Source organism: Dromaius novaehollandiae, chromosome 12 (assembly GCF_036370855.1).
Source record: "Dromaius novaehollandiae isolate bDroNov1 chromosome 12, bDroNov1.hap1, whole genome shotgun sequence".
Taxonomy (NCBI): domain Eukaryota; kingdom Metazoa; phylum Chordata; class Aves; order Casuariiformes; family Dromaiidae; genus Dromaius; species Dromaius novaehollandiae.
The window spans coordinates 5,487,810-5,512,675 of record NC_088109.1 but is presented as its reverse complement, the minus strand read 5'-3'; the positions used below and the strand labels follow the sequence as shown (position 1 = coordinate 5,512,675).

The window sequence follows — 24,866 nt, the reverse complement described above, 5'->3', positions numbered from 1 at the left end:
TTTTGTTTTCTTATTTCTCTTGACCAAGGGGTGGTCAGTTCACCTCTGTGTCTTACTGTCGCCAGCTATAAAATGGTGACAATGCTGTTTACTTTCTTCATAAAATCCTTTGAGGCTTTTGTTAAAAAATAGTGGGAATTTTTTATGAGAAGGCCTGTTTCGCTTCCAGTATAGTTGTTAATTTTGGAGAGTGAACAGACTTAAGTTGTTCATATTTGACACATGTAAATGTTATTAGAGTTTTTGCTCATTTCTAAGTAAGTGACCATCCGTTTGTTGCATACCTTCCATCCCTGGGCTTCCTTCTCCTTGCTGGTCTTCTGCCTCTGTTACTGTTGTGTTCTGATTCCAAAATGTTTCTCCTTGAGCATCTCCATTTCACTGCTGTGGCCCTTATATTTGTGCCATAACTGTCCCATAGGTCATGTTATCAAGTACTTCTAGTTGGAACAAGTTATCGCATATTGTATGTAATCTCTGACAAGCTTGATTGTGTTAAGCGAGCAAGGGGAAAAGCCTAGACAAAACTTGCATAAAATTCACTTTTATGAGATTTTTGAATGGAAAAGGGTATATAGGGAAAAAATAAGTTAATGATCAGACTAAATCTTTAGTCGTGTGTATTTTAGGAATAAGCTTTATCCCATGCATGTCCAGTGGAGATCTTGTATTAGCTCTTATAAGATCAATCTGAACGTCTTGAAAAAAGATTGTCTGCATGGAAGTGTACGTAGGGGTATCTCCTTGTTCCTTTTCAGAACATCATGTCTGAAATAGGAGCTGCCAGTGTAATTTCCTTTTCTTCTACAACAGTATACAAGAAAATGTATTATTCTGTTTAATGAACCAGTGGCCACATAACATTTTTCATGTTCTTTTTGTGATTTATAGTTGTCATCATAGCCTTCATGTTTGAAATTATTAATAGTAGCAGCTGATTAACGAGAGTTCCACACAGTGTTTTGCTTAAATTTATTTTAAGAATACATAAAATGAAATAATACAGAAGCTTGTTTGCCTGGAAATCCTCCCTTGAGTCAGTCTGTATATTCAAAACAGTTAGTACAGCTGCATTTTTGATAGCACTGCTCAGCAGTGCTGCAGAAGTAAGTCTGAAGTTATTTAGCAATAAACTAAAAGCATCTTTTTAATAACTTAGCTTTCTTTACTCTGTCAAAAAAGTACTTGAGATCTTAGTGGTGTTTGACAGACGAAGATGTATTAGCCAAAATCAAAGACAAAGGATTCAAATGTTGGGAATGCACAAACAGTGAAATCAAGCCATCCAAAACAGAATATTGTATGTATAAACTCAGCCTGCTGAATTGACCATTCTTTACCAAATTTACAAAATCATTACTGCATGATTTATGGCCGTATTTTACCAAACAAAATATCCAAAGCAATCTTTTTACAAAAGGCCACGTATCTTAGGATTGTCTCTTACAAGAAATATGTTGTATTTTGACTGACTGCAGAGGAAGTACTATTGTACCTTGCAGGTAATAGTTTATTTGAATAAGAGAGAACTTTGAAATAGGATAACGGAATTTTGATTTTATGGTGATTGTTTAGCTTCAGAGAAAACAGAATTCAGCTGTTGCATCCATGTATGCTGTCTATAATATTATGCTAAAATTTTTTTGGTCCTTCATGGTTATATGTTGTCTGAACAGTATGCTTGTGCTGATTATATGACATAGTTATTGGCAGTAGATTGGGATGTTTGCAAAATGCATCATGAAACCTTCAATTCCAGAGTGAGGGCAAAAAAATTATGGTTTAGTTGTTGATATGTATCCTTAGAGGGTTTTATGGTGTGCAGTCGATTACAGCACTTAAAAAGTCAATCCCTGTATTGAGCCATTTCATCCTTTGCTCCCATCCATTCTGAAGAAGAAAGGATTAGGCAGTGTACCTATAGTACTGGAGAAAACAGTAACTTATTTTTATACATCACAGAATAGTTCACAGAAAAGTGGAAAGTAATTTCCTGAAAAATTAATTGCCAATCATCTGTAATTGTTTCCTATCACCATCCTACTCTTATGAGAAAGTACTATAGAATTTAATAAATATGAAACATAGTAGAACTACTTTCATTTTTTATGGAGATTGTTCTTTAAAAGAAAAACACTAAGAAATTAAGTCTTTCTATTTTTTAGATCACTTTAGAGAAAGAATACAATATTAAATTCTATTGGGGAAGTGCCAGTAACGCAGAAAGCTTATAAGCTTCATTTTTACTGGGCTCCAGGTTCCTCTGGAGCAGCATATTAAAAATGTTTCCTTTCTCTGAACTTGGGTATTTTAAAAAAGTCTTCAAGAGATTGAACTCTGTTATAGGGAATCAGAGATCGATATGAGCCATTAATGTCAAATGTATGACTGAAACTGCTTTATCAATATAGCCTCCACAGGGGTGATTTATGACTATTCAGAAACTTTCAAATAGCCACAAACAGCTGTGAGTGGGAATTAAAATAGGCAATGTGATCCTGTTGGTAGCTTATACACTATAAAAATTAGGGCATGCTAGCCATTGTACAAGTGGATGGGGCCTAGCACTCTCTCTGTGTAAAAATCATAACATAGGTTGGTTGGTTTGTTTTGGAGAGCTGACTGAAAACTTCTCGTGTTTCCGCACAGGATCTGAAGAGCTAGAGGAATTAATTTCTGTCTGGATGCATTTTTAAACATTTTTTCCTTAAAATTTTCATTGGAAGAGAATTTATCACGGCAGGGTTTTTGGTAGTAAAGTTTCTCCACTATCTATTTTTTAAGATATTTGATTGTTGCACTATCAGAATGTGCACAGTTTGAAGTCTTTTATATGTATCATTTTTAAAGATGTTATCATTTTGAAGTGTCTTAAATTCAGAAAATAAAAGTAAACAGGACCAAGTGTTTAGTTATATTCTTCTTTTCTGAAGTCTGAACTTTTAAAGGTGTGACTGGGGGCACAGATTGATGCGTTGTATTTGAGCAGAAGTTCTAGCAATCAAAATGAAAATTTATGAGATAGTCTTGAGCCTATATTTTTATGTTTAATGTTTGTATAATGAAACTGTATTGGGAAATACAGTCCTGCCTTTGTTAAATAATATACTCTCTTATTTATAGTAGGAAGAAGTGTTTAAATCAGAAATCAGAGCTGTTAGTAACAGAGAATAAATAAAGCTAACTTTTTAGAGATAGGGCTTGCAATGCAAAATTTGGGTGTTTATTTGACCTTCTGTGGTTTGAGAACAACACTGCAGTAAGATCTTATGCATGAAAATGCATGCGGTGATAGCTGTCTTGTTTTGATATAGTTGTTTTCAAGATGAAGGTGTTCCAAACGTGAATCTCGACCTTCCTCCTCTTCACTGTTGTCATTATCATCATCATGACTGGCGTGAGTCCTGCAGATGCGTTCTGGATGGACTGTCCTGTGGTATTGTAGGAGGAATTTTATTTTAATTAGTAAAGATAACTCACAACTTCACAGTTTATTTCAAAGATGTTGTCTATTAAGAGATTTTAAAATGTTGAAGTAACCAGCAAATTGATTTTTCTAAGTAATATATTCATTGAAGACATTTATGTTACTCTTTTTTAATGTCTCTCCTTGCATTGTTTTCTCACTTATATACTTAGTTTTTCTGAGGAAAATACTGGCTAGTGTTGAATGAAAATTCTTCTATATAAAATACATAAGATCCTTTGTTCATGATCCCTTTGCTTTGTAAACAATACAAAACAAATAGAGAAAGAGCCTAACTGAGCAGTTCTGACGTGGTTTGATCACCTTGTGTCTCTACACAGTATTTGTAATGGTGATGAAAACCACGATGCTAAAATATGTTTGTCTCGAGTGATTATTGGCTGACCACAAGTTCTGGAAAGACTGAAGACTCTTTCAGTGGTCATGAGCAGCTGACGACTCTTGTCACATTTTTGTAATCAATTTGGTCTTTGGTGCAAGAGCAGAAAAAGCTGGTGCTTTGCTGTGACTGTCGAATTTAGCTGCCAATGCATGAGTGGCCCAAGCTGTATTACAGATGAATTTTCTGGAGAGAACTGGTACTCAGCATCTTTGTGTGCATTTTCAAGAACTATGAGAGAGGGTGAAATCACACTTTTCTCCTGTTATGTAACCCTCAGAGAAAATAACTGTAGTAGAAAATTCAGGATTTAGCTGCTCCTTCAGTTCCTCTGCTTAAAAGTAAGCAATTCTTAAAAGAAAGCATATCTTTTGTTACGTTTATTTTAATACCATCAGTTTAACAAAGAGCTTGTCATTACCTTATTTTGTTGTTGTTCAGCCGTAGAAAACGTAATTTTTTCATTTCTTCAATTCCAAATGGCACAAACCTTAATTCATTGTGATCCAGAAACAACTCTCTCAGAGAGTGATATGCTCCAAAAAATGATACGGAATCTACTCCATCATCAGTAAGTTTGTTAAAGGACAAGTAGAGATATTCCAGCCCTGGCTTCATGTGACCAAAGACATATCCTGGAATTCTTTCAATTTGGTTTCCTATAAGTATCAGATGTAGTAAAGATTTTGGCAGATAGGAGGGAACATGATATAACTTATTATAAGAGAGATCGATTGATTCCAAGTTCCTGCATTAAAGGAGAAAAAAACTGGAATGAAAACAGTATAATATACTGCATTGTTAATGCTACATTCTATACAAAATAGTAGTTAAGATGATTACAAGGAAAGTAATTTTCTAAGGGAAATCTTTTTCTGTTGGTGGAAGAGAATGCATTTTATGGAACGTGGTCAGACATAATTACCCAGAGAACAGAAAGAATTGAAGTCATTAATTATCAATCAAGCGTAATGTTTTCTGTTGAAGGTGAGGGATCTACTAACCTGAGTAGAGAGATAGGGTTGAATAAAGAGGAAACCTAAGGGACTAATTTATGATTGACGAGCATTGCTGAATTATAGTAGTTATACTGGAAAACATATAGTAAGCTTGGAACTTAATTGTTTATCCCATTGACAAGGATTTAAAATTTTTTTTCCTAAAGCCTATTTTAAACGGAATTGTTCTTGCAAATGGCTGCTCCAGAGTCATTCCCATGTGTTTTGCTTCCAGAGACGAGAGAAGCCATTAGTAACCACGTGGTTATTTTCAGTTCAAATCGTTTCCAAATGCAGGAATCGAGAGGACTGCAACTGTAGGCTATGGCAAGGTACCCCGGCTAGCTTAGCAAGTTACCTGAGTATTGCATATGCTTTAAGTAGTGAAATTTTAGAGATTTGTCTGAAAGAAGAGTGATTTGGGTTGTACTCTTATTTTAGTTAGAATTACTCTTAAGTCCAGTTCGGAGATGTCCTGTTGTTTCTGCAGCATGACCCACTTCCAAATTTCAGACTGTTGAAGGTTCAGATGGTTGATGATGACTTACTTGTTCAGCTAATAAGCTTATGCAGCTCGAAAAACCTTTTTGTACGTGTAGTGATGCATGTAACAGAATCAGAGTGTAAACTGTCTTTGTCAAACTATTTAATTTAGCTTGTGTCATCGGCGCTGTTTCTAAAGCTTCAGAAGAATAATTGGCAGATGAGATGAGCGGCCGAAGTATGTTGGCAGCTCTGTTCTAGATCAACGCTTTTTAGATGTGGGTTTACCAGAAGAAGAATTAAAAGCAATATAGTCTTTTCCTCCTTTCATTTTCATTGCCTACTCCACATGTATTCTGTTCTTACTTGATTGGGCTGCGCAGTCTTCCCTTCAGCTCATTAACTTACGTAATTACTAATCTAGTGAGAAATAAGGCTAGGGAAATATTCAGTTATTTTAAAATTGTGTGTGAGATAATATATTAATACCAAAACATCAATTAATTTTATGGAATATTATGAATAACTAATGTTCATTTTTGACTGGATGGTCAGAAGATGTACTTAGACAATATTAAATGTGGCACAGATTTGAGCTATATCATTGCTTTAAAGCTGACTCTGAATATTTCCTAGATTACATAACCTAAGCAAAGGAAATTAGGAAAAATTAGTTAAGGAAAACCAGGAAATCAAAGATGGCCAGGATTTTGTTCAAGTTAAAGATAATAAAGTACAAATTTATTTTATTAAAGTACATTATTTTAAAGTATTTTGAATATACTATTAAAGTACATTATTATAAATTATTTTATTAAAGTACAAATTTATTTATAATAAAGTACAAATAAAATTTATTTCATTAACTTACTTATTAATAATAGAGAAAAAATAATTATGTCGTAGATGATTGATACTTACTCTTGGTTTATCCAAGCCAAAGGTGCTATTCTATTTTCTTCTAATTTGTTATGCTTCAGCACAATGACATTTATGTTTCTTGTATGGTTAAAGCAAATTTCTGACACTTCTTCAATTTGATTATTTTCAAGATATAACTCCTACAAGTGGGAAGAGAATTTGTGAAAGCAAAATATGCTGTTTTTCCTATTGCAAAATAAAGATGTAGTTATTACAGTCATTCATATTACATGGTAAAACTTAATTTCTAAATAAAGAAGTAATAATCTGAATCAGAGTCAGTTTGCAGCTGTAGTATGACTTTCAGAAACACCATTTTTCAAAGCAGTTGTTTGTTTTTTCATTTGTAAAAAATACAGATTGCTTTGGAAGACCTTTTATTTTGCCTAAATTTGTACAAAGTAAGAGCGATGTATGTTGCGAGAGTGATCAGATTGGCAAGAAGAATTTAAATATTTTTTCGGCTTGAAAAGCTATTAATCAGAAAAATGTTAAGAGTTTTATTTTCTTTAATCTTTTTGCTGGGTACTTGTGAGCTTTGAACTTTGCAAATTTGAAGGAAAATATCATTTTAATGGTTTATGAAACAGTGCTGTGTGTCTTCAAAGTATTGCAATTATAGATTAAGATTCTGAGAACGGCTTGCTGTATAGGATAAACGTGACACAAAATAAAAATAGGGCAACAACTGAAGTATGTGAAGGATCTAAAATAGCATTGAAGGCCTGCAGAAGTCATCTTTGGGAAAAGAGAAAAGGAACTCGTAAATTGTTGTTTGTATTGTCTATAATTTTATTAGGTGTTGGTTTAGAATTAAATGTTCCCAATGTGTATGAACTGTAGAGAAACTTGACAGGTATTTCTTGTTTCATCAAAGGGGGATGAAGTCAAAGGTGGAAAAAGAAGAATGTAGAGTAGGAGTGGATGGTCACTGGAGAATAGTACGCTGAAGAAAAGTTACTGGCAGCAGCTGCACAAGAAGCTAATGTTATAGAAAAGATATTGTTAGGTTTGCTTGGTTTGATATGCCTTTTTTTCCCCCTTACATTTCAGACTATGGAAGATCCCAAGGAAGGGAGTAAATCCGAGGAGAATGAAATGAGAAAGAGCATTAGGAAAGACAGAACTGAGCAAGATAGTGAAATTAATAGATAGCAAGAGTTATTTTTGAAGCAAAGACCAAGGTGAGCAGAGAATGAAATAAGGCACAGATTGAAATGGAGGAGGAAAATAGCTTCCAGGTGGTGTCCTTAAAAACCCCCAACAAAACAAAGTCCAAATTCTGGGCAGAGGAATAAGATGGGAGACTATCAGAAGGAGAAAATATCTGGTTAAAAATTGAAGGATGAGGAAATTGTCCAGGAAGAGCAATAAAAAGCCTGCTCAACTCCCCCCCCATAAATGAGGAAAAATTCAGCCAAGGTTTGGAACACCAGTACAATTGAACCCAGGCAAAAGGGAAGAGGATAGTTAGAAATAGGCATTAGAAGAGGATTCGTTGGACTGAAATGAGGTGTGGAATAGAAGTGGCTGAGAACAGCAGATATCTTAGATAAATCAATGGTCGGGGGGGACATATTTATTTAACATATTCCTAAAAAACAATTGTCTAGACAATGGATATAGGAATAAATTTATTCCCATTTGGAATTGTCTTTACTCCAAACTTTTTACATATTTGAAAATGTTGCCAGCATTTCCTCTAATTCTCTCTTCTTCAGACTATAAAATCTTAGTTCTTTCAGTCTCCCCTTATGAGCCATGTTTTCTAGATCTCTGATTATTCTTGCTGATGTCTTGTGCAGTTTACTTAGCGTGGTAACCCATACTGGACAAAGCACTCCCACTAAGGCATTATCTGTACCTGGTGTGTTGCGTGAATGATGTGTCACTGAGCGGCGTTACAGTTTGGCTAAATTTCCTTGCAGGCTATAGTATTTTGTGTGTGTGTGCTAGAGAAATTCAGACTTAGAAGACATCTTTTGGGATGGAGGTATATAAGTAAATTTCTATAAGTAATGATTTAGTAATAATAATATATCTAGAAACAAATTTATAAATTTAAATTTACCATCTCCATCTGATGATAGTAAGGCAATAAATACAAAAAATAATGGTAATAATGATTGTGTTCTTTTCTCTCTCTCTCTCTCTCTCTCTCTTTTTTTTTTTTTTTTTTTTTTTTTTTTTTTTTTTTTTTACCTCAATAGAAGCGGGAAGGCCTTGTGGGATAATTCTAAATTTATTTCTCCCCAGTCGTAAATAAGAGAGACTTTTCAAAGGATAGAAGGCCAGAGGACTGACATTTGCTTCGCTTAGTTTATTTCCTTCCAATTCCAAGGTGACCAAGTTCTTTAAATCTGGGGAGAAAAAGTTGGAAATTCGATTAGTTAATGCTGTCTTTTATCTTATTAAAATGCGTCACATGTTTAAAATTTAACCATTTAACATTACAAAATTCTGTTCACAGCAATGAAAAATGTGTTTTCCTAAACAGATTTTAATTTATAATGCCATAGTCATAGAGTTACATTCATTATTAGTTAGTAGAATTTCAGAGATTTACAGAGGGTTGTTCTTTATAATTTTCTCTCCCACTCAAGATGGGAAAGCAAGCAACTGTGAGAATTGTGCTACCCTTTAAGCCTTATTACTTAATGCTTGAGGACAGATGATGTTTGGATGATGTGGGTACTGATCTTTGCGCAGATGCCCCGTGATCTCCAGGGGTCTCCAGTCACTTACGCGAGGAGTATGTTCCTCTTCCTTTGGGCTCCTATCTTCCTGTCCTTGCTCTATTCCTATCAACCGCTTTCTGTACCAAGTGTTGAGAACCTGTCATAGATTATACTGTTCCTCCTCCCTGAGGAACCGATCGTGTAGCTTTTGGCCATTCAAACATAGGTCAAAGAACCCAGTGTTGACCAACATAGGTAAGTGAGAAATATTATTTCATAATACTATTTCATAATAAAAGTTCCTTATTCACAAATAATCCAAATAACTGTTTTTACAGAAGCTTTGCGTGATTCCTCCTAAGAATATAGTTTGATCATTTTAATCTAACAGGCTCTCATTGCCCCTTAGCCTACGTTTCCTTTGCCTCAGCTCAAGTATTGATACTGCTCCACAGTGAGCTGCATCACTAAACTGATCCATTTTCCTTAGGGACCCTTTTGGCAGATTAGAAAACGGAGTAGAAAAGTGCAATCAAATTAGGAAAGTGGACGGTACCCCTTTTCTGCTATCATCCCACACTTGGCTTGGTTTAAAAATATTATGGTTTAGTCTAATTATAGTCTGCTGTAATTTTCACAGTTGTTAAATTCTGTTCACTTTTATGTAATTTCAAAATATTGAATGTAGTTTCGCTGCACATAAAGCAATCAAGCTTTGGTGCAGAAGTATTATCAACATACTTGAAATCTACTTCTATTTAGCAACATTAAATGTGAGCTTTGTTGGAGACTTGAAGTTACATGAACAGGGAAAATGGGATTTTTTTTTTTAAATCAGTCATGTAAATCTTTCAGCTTTTATCCCCATCTGAAAACATGAAAGTTACCAACTCTTATTTTTCTCATTGTATCAAAATCTTGTTTAATTCTCCAAATTTTAAAAAGCATGTACTTGTCATTTGATCATTCTGCTTTTCAGATGTATTTTAATCTTTTGATATGATCAATATTAATTTCTTAAATACCTTGTAAGGAGTCTTCATCAATGGCATGAAGGCGGTTGTCATTTATTTTTATTTCTTCCAAAGTTGATGGTAATTCAGAGGGAATGTGTACCAGCATATTTCCGTCTAAATACAAGCGTTTTAGCTTTTTCAGGATCTTAATAGTAGGGGGGAAGAGGAGAAATCAGATTAGCAGGGTGTAGAATATATGGTTAGACATACAGTGTCGTCATTGTAATTTTGTTAAACATACTCATTTTGAGGATGTTGCATTTTCAGCAGCAGTGCAGTAGTGTCTTTTGAATAAGAAAACGTTTTTTGCCTATCAGTCTAATTATTGTTTTTCTTATGTTAACTGTTAACAAAGGTACCAGTTATGCTAGTTTGTTTTATGATGCAATGTTTCTTCTGAAGAGCTTGACTGAGCACACCAACTTTTTAGGTGGGCCATCCTGCAGCTATTCTGATCGCAAGAATCTATATTTCTTCTATCTTTGACTGATGTACATATTCACTTACTTTGTTTATTTGTATCTTTAAGCAGTATTTAGGAGCTCTAAGCGCATATATTTATAGGGTTTTTTTGTATTATGCATTTACTCTATGCTCTTCATTGTTAGCAAAATGATGAGTTTCTATAGGTCAGTAAATTTATACTTAAGCATAAAGACAGCAGCTTTTTCAGTGATCTTCAACCTGCTTAAAAATTGGTATGAAAAATTATCATGGCTTAATTTTAATAAGCATGCATCACAAATTGTGCAATGGTGAGCATTTCTTGAAAAGTTACTTTATCAGTTGTATTAGCACTGGAGCCACTGAAGCCTGCTTTCCTCCAGTTTTGTATTGATTGCCTGGTGCTGGTATAAGTCCCACTGAAATTTAAGTCATGACTGAGAGACATTTCTAGTCTGTTTTTTCCATGCAGTTTGATTTCGTAAAATTTGTAGGAACCTAATTCCTCTATTAAACGTGTTAAAATCTGCCCAAGTTATTTGGGTTGTATGGAGGGGAGGAGAATATAGAGAAGCCTACAAGAAGTCTGATTGCAATGTCAGGAAACAAAATTAAAAATGATAATTCTGTTTATTGTTCATATGTTTTTGTATTCATCTTCCCTGAAAAAGCTAGACCTTGATGCCTTACTTCCATGTTTCAATTACAGTTTGTATGTGCTTGTTTGCATCATACAGAAATAATTATGGGACTATGTTGACTTCAGGTGAGAAATATGTAGAAGCAGTTGAATATGCTGTTACCACGTAAATTCCTCTTACAAGAATAAAAACAGAATATAGAAAGATTCTTTGAATATTCTATGAGGTAATGGCTGTTCTTTTAGTAAGCATCTGCACTTGAAAGTTTTTCATTAAAGATAGTCAAGAATAAGCATACAGCTAATGTGGTGAACTACTATTGTATTCAGTATATGCTATTTGATGAAGTTCTGTTCGAGATTGTAGTATTTTTTGAAAATGAAAACATTATAAGGCACACAAATGGTTTAGATTAATTTTAATTAAGAATGCAATGACACTGAACTGTTACTTGTAGATTTTTATAGCTACACCTGTGATTAGAGATCATTTTTAGATAACAAAAGCATAAGCTTTACGGAATTAATGTAGTAAGATAAAAAAAATAAATTTATAACTCTTGGGTATGAACATCCAGGGTTTTATTAATGGAATATGAGGCCTTCCATTCTAAAGTTTCTAAACTGCAACTGATAACGTATCAGCACAAAATTGTTTCTCACAGATAATTATTTAGCAGTTAATACTTAGTGAATGTTATTCAAATGCCTTTAGGGGTTACTCATAGCAGATGCAAACTGTTTTAGATCCAATGACTTAAAATCTGTCTCACAGTTGTGGACAAACTCTACTTCAAACAAAAATTAGTCACAGGATAGTAGGAAAAAATATGCTTTCTTACTTTGAACGCTTGTGGACCTATGCCAGGAGAGGTGAGATTGTTCTTACTGAGGTCAACCCATTCCAAGTTGGGTATGCCATTGAATGCTTCATCTGAGATGGTAGTGATAATATTTCCTAGGACAGAATTCAGGAAAATAGCTTGAATTATAAATTACAGTATGTATCTGAGTTGTGTAGTATTGTACATGAAAAAATATGTTATGGGCATAGTTGTATTATAAATAGTAATTGTATAGATACAGTCATACTGGTTGTCTTTAGGCTTAGCTATAAAATTCATTCTAATACATTTCTATGATAAGAAACTATGTTGTGTTAATGCTAATGTTGACTGGATTTGAGAAGGGGCGATGTTAATTGATGAGCAAAGATAATGTAACGTTTACTTACCTGTGAGGTCTAGACTTGTTAGATCTGGATCTGCAATTGGTGGTATTTGTGTAAGTTTGGCGTTAGTGCAGCTCACTGCGGTGTCCAAGATGGAACATCCGGATGGCAAAGGAGTTTCTATGGGTGGAACAGGAATTGGGAAATGAGGTGGCACTCTGAAAGCATTACCTCTTAACACATGTACACTGTCGTCATCTTCATTGCTTTCATACTGCGTTTCTTGTTCCACAACTCTCTCTTTCATTCTTTCTTTTTCCATTTTATTTTTTTCTTCTTTTTCAGTTCGTAGTCCTTCCTCTTCATACGATGGCCTTCTTTCTTCATCCTTTCTTGTGATGGGCTTCTCTCCTTTGTGATAAGCTTTTTGACGATTCTTTTTGCCTTTCCTTTTTCTTTTCTTTTCATCCGCCTTAAGAATCTCTTTCTCTTTAAACTCTGTCCCTTCTGTTGTAATCAATTCATCCTTTTCACCTTGGGTATGTGCTGATGACTGTATAATGGGGTTGCCAAGGTCATTGGGTTCTGGAGAGTCACCAGACAACTCAGTTAGGTCATCCATTGAAATAATACTTGGATCCAAAGAGGAGGCTGACCGGGATAATGAGAATAAGAAAAAATGTCTGATAAGAGGATATGAAACTGAACTTTCAGTAAACATTAGTCCCTTCATATATTTAATTCTGTAGCTATAGAAGAACAATATTCCCCTTAGAATATGATTTGAAAGAATGAAAGCATGGTCTTAGTAGAAAAGCTCCATAGAAAATTCAGACTTTGAAAGATTGATGAATGATTGAGCTGGCTATGTAGCCATGATTCATTGCAACTCCAGAAAAAAGAAAAGAAATTTAATATAGCCTTCACTGATCTTCCTTTTTAAACTAATGCATTAGTTAGCTTTCCATGTTAATGCAGGGCTCCAAAGAAGAAAAAGAAAGTGTCTGGAAGTGGGAGAAGGGTAATTCAAATAAAATTCACATAGGTGAAGACTTGCACTCCAGTGCAAAGGACTGACAGCTCTATAGATGACTCTAGGTGGAGAGCAGACCAGGGAAATGTGTTAAGTCAATTACCAAAGTGCAGTTTTTACTCCTATAACAGGGCAACTCAAAAGGAATTTAATTGTTTTAATCAACATGGCTATTAGTTCTACAGGTAATTTCTATCCTGTCTCTGCTCAGTGTGTTTGTCTCATTCTTTTGTGCTTGCTCACTCTATGAGGTCCAGTAGTTTGCAGACTTAGGGTATTGGGAGCAAGGGGAGGAAATCACATTTCCTCTTTGTCTCCTCTTTAATTGCTTTTCTTTTTAAACATACTCTTTTTGTTTACATTTTTATGAAGCACAGCTTGGTTTATTTCTTTTGTTCATATTCTGAGTAGACTGTTTCTCTTCTCTTGTTTTATATCAAATAAGTGCATGTGTTTTAACACTCTCAAGAAACTGTAGTTATGCAAAGATTTACCAGTGTAAACTATATTATTTGCATGTCTAATATATTAATAAAGACTATTAATTATTTATTGATTCTTTATGCATTGACGTTGGATATAAAATGTTAACAGATGTTATTGCTTGGTATGGTTCCTATAAGTAGGATTTTGTGAAGGTGGGAGAAAAAAAGCAGAAAAGGAAAACACACGCGCACGCGCGCGCACACACACACGCGCACACACACATCCCCAGAGAGAATTATTTTTCCTGTTGCAGACTTAGCGTCTTTTTTCTTTAAGTATTAGCTCAAACCAATCCAACAGCAAGCGTTCTCAAAGAAACTGGTCAACTTTTGTTGACATTTTGAAGAACAAGTATATCTAACTGCTCTTATCACATAATTCAGGACTTGTTTTCCCTATAAAAGGGTTGTGTCTACCTTTTAATCCTTGATATTACTTAAATGTAGCTTTTGTGTAAGGGTTTGTATGAGGCAGTTTTTAAAATAATAAAAATATTGCAGTGTACTGTACCAATATCAGAACAAACCGGGCAGCATTCTCCTGCAGGTATGATAGTGGTGTGACATTTCAGAGGATGGCACATAGTTGTATCACATAGCACTTTTCCTTTGGAACAGAGACAAGTAATACAGGGCTTGGGGGACCAGACAGCTTTATCGTACATGATCATCCCATTAGCTATGCAGTGCCCCTGCTTTCCTAAGAAGAAGAAATGAAAAATTAGACTCATACAGCTTAAACTGAAATAAAAAACATAGCATTTATTAAACCTTTGGGAAGAAGCACTACTAGTATGTTCTTACTTTGAAAATGCTGAAAATATATCCTGTTCTTAGTATCTTACTCCCTTTTTTTTAAACTGTATTGTCTTCAGCTAATTAATAATCTCTAAGCTCTATTTGGTTCTCAGCCTTTCAGCTGTGCAGGTCATCAAGGGGGATGTGCAGAATTAATGTCTGTATAATTGTTACCCTGTTACAACTTTATAGTGAAAACTGAGTGCAGGTTCAATTGCTCCATCTGTTTCAGGCAATCATCAAAATAGTTGATTTCTGCCTCTCGGTAGCAAATCGATGAGGACCCCTTATTTGCTTTGTCTCATGAAAAAACTCTCTTGAGAAAATCTCAGAATTTGAATAATTCAAAATGGGAAAATTAAATTTAGTGAGTTTCTGAGGGCCTCTTGCAGGGCAGCTCCTCTGTTCCTCTCCATGCTTAGAAATGGCAAGCAGGTGTCACAGATCTCAGTGAAAGCTGTACATAGATAAGCTTGAGAAAGAAGCAGAAATTTTCTTCTTTCAAATTAGACTAACAGGCATCATACAGAACTTGAGAATCATTTTTTCTGGCCCCCATTCTGTTTCTCATCTGTGCAAAAAGGGACACTTTTTCTAATATCTTGCACACTAAATCAGAAAGTTTTGTTAAGATTTTGTGGGAGTGGGATGTGTCTGTTTTCCCTCAGTGGTGACTATTCATAGACTTAATTTAAGTAAAGTCTGTTCTGAAATGGTTGATATAATTGCAAACATCTCCTTTTCCTGATAAATGGTTTTATCTGAAAAAAACTCTTTGCTTTGAAAATAATGAACTTGTGCAACTTGCTTGTACTAATAAATACTTGTCTCCAAAGGTTCTGCATGTGACTAAAACTTTTAAGATTTCCTCAGGGTACCAGCTGAAATGAAGAAATGTAGAAGAGATTTATGTCGTAAGCTATACTGAGATATTCGTCAGGCTAATTGTTTGGATAGCATGAAGACTTAAGAAGGAAACTATTCCAAGTCTCTCTTTCCTTCCAGTGGCAGAGTCTACCTCAGCCAATGTTTCCCTAAGCAGTTCTCATCCTGACACCAGGATAAATATTGCAATTTAGCATGACACCTTTTTTTGCCTTTTGAGAGAGGGAAAGCCAAAGTTGAGATTCTTCATGTAGTGCATATTTTTTCCTATTTTTGAGCATATCCCTGAGTCTGGTAAGAATCCCTAATCCCTACACATGTTCCTTTTTTCTTCCTAAGTAATGTAAGAATGCATTTCTGAGATGTTCACTTCAAGCTGAAGAACCCATCTCTTAAGTTACTTTTTACCTTGTATATAAATAGAAGTTGTCGTCTTGTCCTAGGGATGGTTTGAGTTTCTCCTCCACCGGTATGAGGATTGTCTAATACCGTGGAAAAGATGTTATTTCAACTGAATTTATATGAAAGGGGCCTTCATTTGAGATAGACAAATTGTCTTTGGAAGGACTGCATGCATAGTTAATTTTCCCATCCTCTGCCCTGCTCTGAGCTGGCTTTTAAACAGAAGAGTATACTTATCCAGGATATTCTCCAAGTATCCTGACAAGACTACTGTAAAAGATTTGCATTGAATAGCAGCTTGAAATGTCTGTGAAATTAGTATTTTTAACTCAAAATCTAGTATTTTGCAAAGTCCTTCAGGGAAATCCTACTTTCAGCTTCATAATGAAGGTACTCATTTGCCTTTCCACTTAAAAACCTTTTGACACAAGCTTGTTTCCTAGAATAAAAATTATCAGAATCATCCTGTCTGGATGCTCCTCTATATTGCTCAAATTTTAAAAGTTGCTCTTTAGATTTGAGTTACTGTCAAGATGGAAAGGGGGAGAAATGAAGTTTTTGAATAGTTGCATCTTACTATTTTTTCAAAGGCCTAATTTGTTCATGAGATAATATTTCATGTCCATGAGATATAATTTCAGCAGCATAAAGCTGTGCTCTAAACCACTGAAGCTATGTTATCAAAAGGAGGAGATGAACTAGCCAGGGCCAAATGCCGTTTGGCTATGACTGCCTTTTCACTCTATCCAGGTATCTATAATCCAGCTGTTTGCTGGACACCTGTTAAGATCTTGACTTTGTTTTTTTATGTGCTTGCCAGGCAGTCACCATTTTTTTAAAATAATCTCCAAAAGGGGAAAAAAAAAAACATTACTCTTTCTCCTGTTAAACAATAAAATGTCAGGAGGAGGAACGTATCTAGCTTGAGATGGAAATGCTTCTGTGCTTCCTCAAATTCTTTATTTTGATTTAGCTACTGGACTGTATCTAAGTTGTTGCAAATCATGTCTGAAGAAGGATGAAGATATGTGTTATCAGGACTTGGCCTCTGCAAACCTCTCTAACAAATTGTGCTGATTTCTGTGTACATGAGAGTTACTTAAGAGACAGGACATGGCTCTTTGCGTGCACTCAAAGAGAGAAACTACCGCTGTGTTGCGCTGCAGAATTGCTGTGTCTTGTTCCACTGGAATTCACATACCCCCAGTGGGACAGAGAAGGCTGGCCTGTGATGCTCCCTTAACTGGCTGTCCATTGAGTAAGATCTGTATGGTGGTACGAGCAGGGAGAAGTGAGGTTCAAGAGATATTAGGAATAGTGCAACAATGGACCTCCTATTCTCCTGCTCTGCTCAATAGGCAAGCTATAGTCTATAAAAGAGAAACATGACTGCAAATTATCTTATATGGTGGCAAATTGTTTGATTTAATTTAATTTCTTCACATGATTTTTATATGCAGGAAGGAAATTACTGTTGATTACTGTTAAATCTCTGTTGAAAAAGTTATTTTTCACCTTGCATATGATACCGATAGATTGTTTTTAGACTAATAACAATAGCATAATTAGTTGGAAGAATGCAAATTAAATTCTGGATTCTGGACTGCAGGGGTTTTTCCAGTTCTGAAGCCTCACTAATCGTAGTGGTCAATTGTTTAATAGGTTCTGTTTTTCCAAATCTGACATGAACTTAAAAAAATTTTGAACTTTAAGAGCTAGACTGAAAGAAAAAAACCTTGTGGTTGAAGTCTTTGGCAGATGAGCATAGGACTTTTAACCTTTGGAAATATGGTGTAAATGTAGCATTAGGTTCCAAATAAAATGAGTTCAGTGGTTTTAGCTCAACTTTTGGATGCAAGTCCAGATAGAAAGAAACAAATCGAGAGGGAGGGAACCATGCATTATTTCAGCATGACTGATGGTCTCTGACAGAGAGGCTGGAATATCTTACATAAAGTGTATGCTATTTATGTGGTATTTTCCTCTGTTTAATGTAGAAATTATTTTTAAATGAAAGGTTTAACATCAGTTGTATGTTATGAGAGTAATATTGTATTACACGCTAGAAATGCTATAATCAAGAGTTCTGCTAGTTTACCCATTTAGACCAGTTACTTAAAAGTATTTGATTTGAATTGGTTCATCCTGTCTGAAAATAAGGACTCTAAGCAAATAGTAATTGTTAAGAAAATGTGACTAAGATACGTTTTGCCAGTTAAGTTGAGACCTATTCACCTAGTGGTCGTGTCTATTCTGTGACACACTAAAAAGCTTAAGATAATAAACCCAAGCTTTTTGCTTACAAAAACACATGGTTATAATATCATTTAGAGAAGTGTTAGTACCTTCTTATTTTGTTCATAACATTCATAAAATTGCATGTATTTTTATTTAGTGTGTGATCTTTGCAGTGCTGGAACGAAAGTATCTGTGCTGTTATATCTATTATCTGTAGAGTGGACATGACCCTCCCTGTATTGGTCTTTCACAAATCCCAGTATCTCTTCTTTGACCTTTTAACTTTTTTCCTTGAAAATAAATGAAGTGTTACAATTATCTCAATGATTTTTCAAGTGGTTCATAACTGCGTTTCTGAAAAAATACAGAGAATAGTATTCAGAATTTCTTCAGGATGGATGCCTCATTTTTAGACTCTTGTGAGTCTTAATTTTTTATTTGTGAGTCCTAATTTCCCATCTGTGAAGTGGGACCCAAAATCACAAGGGTCCTAGGGCAAGAGTTCACTCTTTCTTCATAGCACTAAGAACTGAAGAGACACTTAACAACTATCACTTTTGAGCCCCTTTCTAGTCCTGCATTCTTTGAGGAAACTGTAGAGTCCTGTTATGATTACTAAGGCAGGTTTCAGGAAAGACCAAGTGAAAGAATGCCTTTTTTTTTTGTTTCCTAAGACACCAAATCCTCTCCCTCTGCATTTCCTTCAAAAGATAAAATACATTTTAATACAGTGGTGTGAAAGCACCTAGACCTCTGCAAAGGCAAGTTTTATATAAATCATATCGTTGAACTTCTTTTAAACAACTCCAAGTTCTATAAATAGATGGAGAATAGAGTGATCTTGTGATGAAGGTGTGAATGTGGAAAAAAAAATTGTTTCTGTTAGCTTAGTTTTTCCATTGTTAGCCTATCTTAAAGTAAGGGTCTTGTTTCTAATGTAAGTTTCATATTGTAGCTATTGCTGTGTGACATTGACTTATTAAAAAATAATGAATTATTCCCAAAATATTGCATATAGTCTCGATGTTGCTTTTTAAAAATATGACAGAAGTTTAGCAATTTGAATGCTACGGATTTATTGATGTTAGAGCTTCAGTGAAATGCTATTAATTGACCCAGGAGATCATACTGAGAAATAATTCTTAAAATTGGCCTTCAAACTGGCTGGACATTGGAAATTATGAAAATACTGCTCCAGCAAAATTTTTATTAGATATAATAAAATGAGAATGTGGAAAAATTGCAGAAAATATTAGTTGCGTGGCAAGGTGGGATTCTCTGTAATACATAAACATGGACTTTAAAAATGCTTCATACACTAAACCAGAATTATTATAAAAAGGAACAAAAATTAGCATAGTAAAAAGGTAATGGGGTTTTATTCCAGTGTGTGTTGCAAGTAGGGCTAAAATTAAGCTTTTGTCATTTTATACATTGCATTTGAAATCAAGAAAAAAATCGGACTACTCTAAGGAGTCACTAGTAGTATAAGGGATTTATTCTTACCTGGTAAGACACTGTAACTAGATTCATGTTCACCCAAACCTATGAGAGAGTCAAATACTCCCATAACACCATCATCAATATGAATAAGAGGTATGCTGGGCACTACAGGAGCAGGAGCTGGAAGCCTCGTCCTCAGCTGTCTCTGGGACCGGTGCCCTGCAGAGGAGCTCGCTCTCAGTGCTCTGTAGCGCATTCTTCTCCTCTGCCTCCTGGGAATTGCACTAGTTCCATTTTGAAAACAATCAATACACAGAGAGACAAGCAGGAAATAATAGACGAAAAATGTAGCCTGCATGTTTTTGTGTCTCTCAAAAAGTGGCCTGGAAGAAGAAAAGAAGAGGAAATTAGATATCTAGAGAGCTTCTTGTATCATGTCAGTTATATGGTGCACTTTCTAAAGCAGCTGAACCAATATATTATCCTATATAGCTGGTTGGAAACTGGTTTAAACTTTAAGACCGTTCAAAACTGCTCAGTTTAACAAGGTTTTTCTTCTTGGAAAAAAATTGCCCTATGAGAGCTCACCAAGCAATGCTAGTTTCGTGAATCTTTTCACCTAAGCACAATAGCCAAATTCAAATATACCTCTGGGTAGAAGGATATTTTATTTTATCAGCTGGCCACTGAATGAGTGAAATTGAATTTAGGAGTTTGTTTTTCAATCAAAATTAGTTGTGCATCTAAAGAGGGATTAGCTAAGGTTGCGTTCAAACAGGTAGGGGAGTCTGTGTCATTAGGTAATTGTAGTTTAGTAATTGGTATTGCTTCCGGCAAGGGAGTTCCTGAGAGCTGTAAAGTTTCTTCTTTTTTTCTGACCACTAATACTTCTTCCAGGTTGCCATAACTTCTGAACATGGAAATGGCAAAGCATCAGAAAAACTGATAATTCATTTCCAGATGTTCTGCCCCAAATCCTCTTGGTTTATCATTGCTGTGCAAGGCGTTTTTCACTGGAGATGAAGAGAGATGTTGCTCTTGCTGCCAGATGAGCCATCCACATGTTTAGCAGGATCTTCTTGGTTCTCTTTGGAAGTTTGATTGCCATGACCATTTGTGATACACCACGTCTGTGTTTCTAGTGGAAGTTTTTAAGTGTGGGTAGTCTAAAAATGTTGATCTATAATGGGTTGTGTTCTACGTTTACTTTCTAAGAGATTCAAAATTACTATATATCTTGAGCTTCTTAGGCCTCCGAGAGAAAAATCACCTTTACTGTCACCAATAGATGGCATTCCAAACCAGAGCAGTCCCGAGGCAGGAGCACACACAGAAGGCACGTGGAGCAGTGGCTGTGCCAGGGTGCAAACTAGCCTGGGCATGTCCAAAGTTATTAATCATTTGTAGTAGCTATTTCAAAAAGAAACGATGACAGGCATTTTAATCGCTTTTGTCCTGCAGCCTGTTTACTTTAATTGAGATTGCAGGGACCGAGGATACTAATATCCTTGTGATGTTGAGAAGTAGCTTTCGCTGATGAGAACTTGATACTTAGAGCACTTCATCTTTGTGTCCAAGCTTAGGCTTAGAGTATGTCCATGGCTTTTCTCTAAGGAAGTCTTGAGGAAATTCAAGACTGTTCCCCTTAATGTTTGTCAGCCAGGCTTTATATGCAGTCTTTAACTTTGGAGTTAGTCTTCTATGCTTAATTACATTGTAAATACAGTATAGTATTACTTTAGGGACTAGAACTATGTTATTGCCTGAACCAGAATTTTAAAAAACTTATGCACCTTCATATTTTCTGATTTATATAATAGGTCAAGTTTTTGGTACAAGTTGCCAAATTTTTCTGTAACATAAGGCATGTGATTGACTCCATGTTTTTCATGCTTTGCACAGCATAATTCTTATATTCTGCTTTTTAAATGGGAAGTCAGCAATAAATAAGCTTTAAAACAGTATGCTTTCACTTTTTCCTAATATTATTGTTTCTCTATGTTAATTTTAAAATATTTTAGCAAATGTATATTAATTTTCAGAATTTTGTTAGGCTAAGCTATTATTTTTATTCCAATTTAAAGACAAATTGAGATAGCTGATGTCTTGCACAAATTCATGTAGTGTCTCATGTAATAGTAACAGGCTTGTGAAAATAATCCAGAATTTAGTATATGCAGATCCCTTCCTATCCATTAGATAGCCGTTATTCCAAAATGCCATATAGACTATATACTGTTGTTTTATTTACAGAAATTAAAGTTAGTTAACATATCAGGTAGATGCAGGAGCTTGTACTCTGCAATGATGATATTTGTTCTTTTTCAGAAAGTGCTCGTTTCTTAGTACCTCATCTTGCAGGAAAAATGACCTAATGTTTTTGGTTTCTAACTTGCTTGCATTGTAATGACTGACTATAAAATTTGCACAGTAAACTTCTGTTTCACATGTTGTAATGAAATGTACAGAGAGGCTGCAGGGAAAACAATGCATAAAGAAAACTCTTGAACAGGTGTATTCATTCTGTTAAACTAGGGACAACTTAATTATGGTTACATTTTTATGGTGCACTTTGTAATGCTGTGACTGCAATATCTAAAGTACTCCTAAATTATATGAGGTTTTTTTTGTTTGGTTGGTTGGTTGGAGGTTTTTTTTTGTTTTAGCATTTAACCATTTGCTCCTGTCATCAGAGGCATAACAATATGACTGAAATACTTTTGCATTCTTTAAGCATGTATTTTTAAAAGTCAGGAAATATGTAGTATGAATTACATTCTGTTTACTGTACAAACTATGCCTCAGTGTTTTGCCATTATCTTCAATAGAAAAAACGTAAAACTCTTGCAGATCCAATTATTATAAAGTGGAACTTTGTTTTCAGACAATACATTATATTTGCAAATCTAGAAAAAAAACACTTCCACCCAAAAAGAATGTGTCTTTATAAGCTAGACGCATTCATATATGTGAGTTTATATGCTATATTTTCACACCAAGTATATTAAGTCTTAAGTACTGAAAGCTTAATACTGCTGCCTTCCTCCAAATGGTGTTCTTCGCATGCAAAATACTGAAATACTTTTCCAAGCGTCTTTTCTTGGCGTATTTAATCAGTGATGGCTCACCTTTTAAGGCCCAGATCGTGAATGTCTTGCAAGTAAAAGGCCTTAAATGCGTTGGGCCTTTTGTGCCCCGACTAGAATCCTCAGAATAACTATCAGGAAACTACTATATTTAGTATAGTGCCAGTCAACTTTTAAATCTGGGCAAATTCAAGCTATTTGACTTCAAAGACTTGTAATAAATTATTGTCTATCATAATAAAGCTATAGGTAGCTAATATATTGAAATTATTATATTATTGTGTCGCCAGATACTCTCAGCATGACTGCATTGCTATGGCTTTTTCTTTAATTTTACACGTAAATGTTTAGAACATGCAAAATATGTAGCAGCATCCTTATAGCCTTTACTTTGATCATATGATGTGTTCATTACTTTGTGATTTTCACAACGTTCATCTCCACTAAGTTCAGTATCTGTCATTTTGCTATTATGTTAATGGCAATAGTTTATTTTTAAAGCAGTGATCCTTTAAAAACACCCAGATATCAGAATTTATTAAATAATCTATCTCTATTCAGTCTAAATACAAATATCTTTAAGATGTCAAGGTTCTTTCTCATGATACACAGGGGTTAAAGTGCTTTATCAAGATTTCCACATACTCTTCTTTAAATTGATTACATAGAAATGAGTTACATTTAGGCATACCAGCAGAATAATTGCACTTTCAGTTAGTTTAAGCTTGAAGTGTGTGGCAAACATTCATACCAAACAAAAAGCAGATCAACTGGTACTGCATACTTTCTCTAGAAAAGCATTTATGTTCAGTATTGCTAAACAGAGCTAATATTACTTCATACATACTTACAAAGTATCAAACGGTCACCGTTAACATGTAGTTTAAGCCATTCAACACCATGCTTTAAGCAGTAATTTAAAATTCAAAACGTATTTTACCTTGTAATCTAACCTAACAGCAGATTCTGCTTGGTGTCATTTAGTCTCCAGTTGCAAATGAAACAAAATCACACTGATATCTTTAAAACAAACAGAGAAACAGTAGGGGTTGTTGAAACATGCTAGATGATTCCTTAGTTAAGTCTGAAATAGCTTCTTTCCCTGGGGACAAAGCGCTGCTCTGTTCTGTGTGCTGAGAATCGGCTAATACAGTTACTTGGAGAACTAAAAACCTCGCTCAGGGAAAATGGAAAGCAGCACAATGTGTTCGGTCCGTAGGCTGACAAGGCACAGCTGGAAATTCTCTTCCAGGGCTTGCAGTTACATAAGGAACAAGAAAATGGACTCTTTTCAAAAGACCTCAAAAACATGTCTTTTTTTCAATTCTGTTTTGCATATTTAGAAGTCAGTTTCCAGGTGGCATGGTTTTAACATAGATTTATTATTTTGCAGAGATAACATATTTTGGCAAGCGTTATTAACCTTAACATAATTTTTATTAAAATGAGAACATTTTTCTTGAATTCGTATTTGCTTAATCCATTTATGCCTGTATATGCTATAATCCACAAGAAACAACCTTTTTATTGAAGTTTTAGTATGGAAAGTTTCTCTTTTGTCCATTTACAGCAATGATTTACCATGACTTGTAGCTTATGCATGGAAAATAAAATCACAGAGGTATTTGCCTTTCATTTTTTGTAAGGGTAATTACATACTGAAACACGATACTGAAACGCAGCTCTCCAGAAGCTGCAGTGCATTTGGTAATCTGAGTACGAGAACTGAGCGGGGGGGAGGGAGGGAGCCATGGTACCTTACCGCAAGTCCTTTGTGTGCCTTTTCGTTCACCCTCAGATACGGTTTCTGCAGAGTCTCATAGTCTGATGAGATGACGAGTCTGCTGAGTTTCAGAAATGACAAATTTACCTGGTAGATGGAGTTGTCTGAGTTCTTCTGACGTTTAAAATTTGTTGCTGGCTTGAATTAACAGACTAAGGAATTTTTAGGCAGATAGTTATGGAATGTGTAACCAGTGAGTTGACCATAATTGTTAGCCTGTATGTGGTGGAAAGATACTGGGAAAAGACATTGTCTCTTAAAATAGTTATTTGGTTTCTATTATACTTCGCTTTGCAAAATCAAAAATAGAAATACTAACATTTTGCAGTGTATCTGGAGCTGCTTTAAAAAAAAGGGAGATGGTTACACTTAACAAATGGACGTTGCATCTGGAATGAGATAGGACATTTCAATACCTTTGATAAGAGGTTTTTTTTGCAAAGAGGAAAGTGACAGTTGTTCAGTACAGTAGGACAACAGTTGTTGTAGTACAAGT

At 35.0% G+C, this 24,866-nt stretch overlaps 2 protein-coding genes across 9 annotated transcripts in view; one reads left to right on the top strand and one right to left on the bottom strand.

The window, feature by feature from the left end:
* CENPP (centromere protein P) overlaps positions 1 to 24,866 on the top strand; it is a 172,738-nt gene that overhangs the window by 100,253 nt on the left and 47,619 nt on the right. The window lies entirely within an intron of this gene.
* Positions 956 to 24,534, bottom strand: ECM2 (extracellular matrix protein 2). Of its 4 annotated transcripts, XM_064518793.1 has the most exons (11): positions 24,350 to 24,534; positions 23,528 to 23,607; positions 19,565 to 19,884; positions 14,247 to 14,435; positions 12,281 to 12,868; positions 11,889 to 12,004; positions 9,972 to 10,107; positions 8,471 to 8,628; positions 6,269 to 6,408; positions 4,288 to 4,614; positions 956 to 3,431 (listed from the first exon to the last, which is right to left on the bottom strand). In XM_064518793.1, the coding sequence occupies exons 3-11, from the start codon at positions 19,857 to 19,859 to the stop codon at positions 3,224 to 3,226; spliced, it is 2,157 nt and encodes a 718-aa protein (XP_064374863.1). In that variant the 5' UTR covers positions 19,860 to 19,884; positions 23,528 to 23,607; positions 24,350 to 24,534; the 3' UTR covers positions 956 to 3,223. The 4 variants fall into 4 exon arrangements, with proteins under 4 accessions (XP_064374863.1, XP_025971753.2, XP_025971755.2 ...); XM_026115968.2 differs by lacking the exon at positions 23,528 to 23,607; XM_026115970.2 differs by lacking the exon at positions 24,350 to 24,534 and having other exon boundaries at positions 23,439 to 23,783.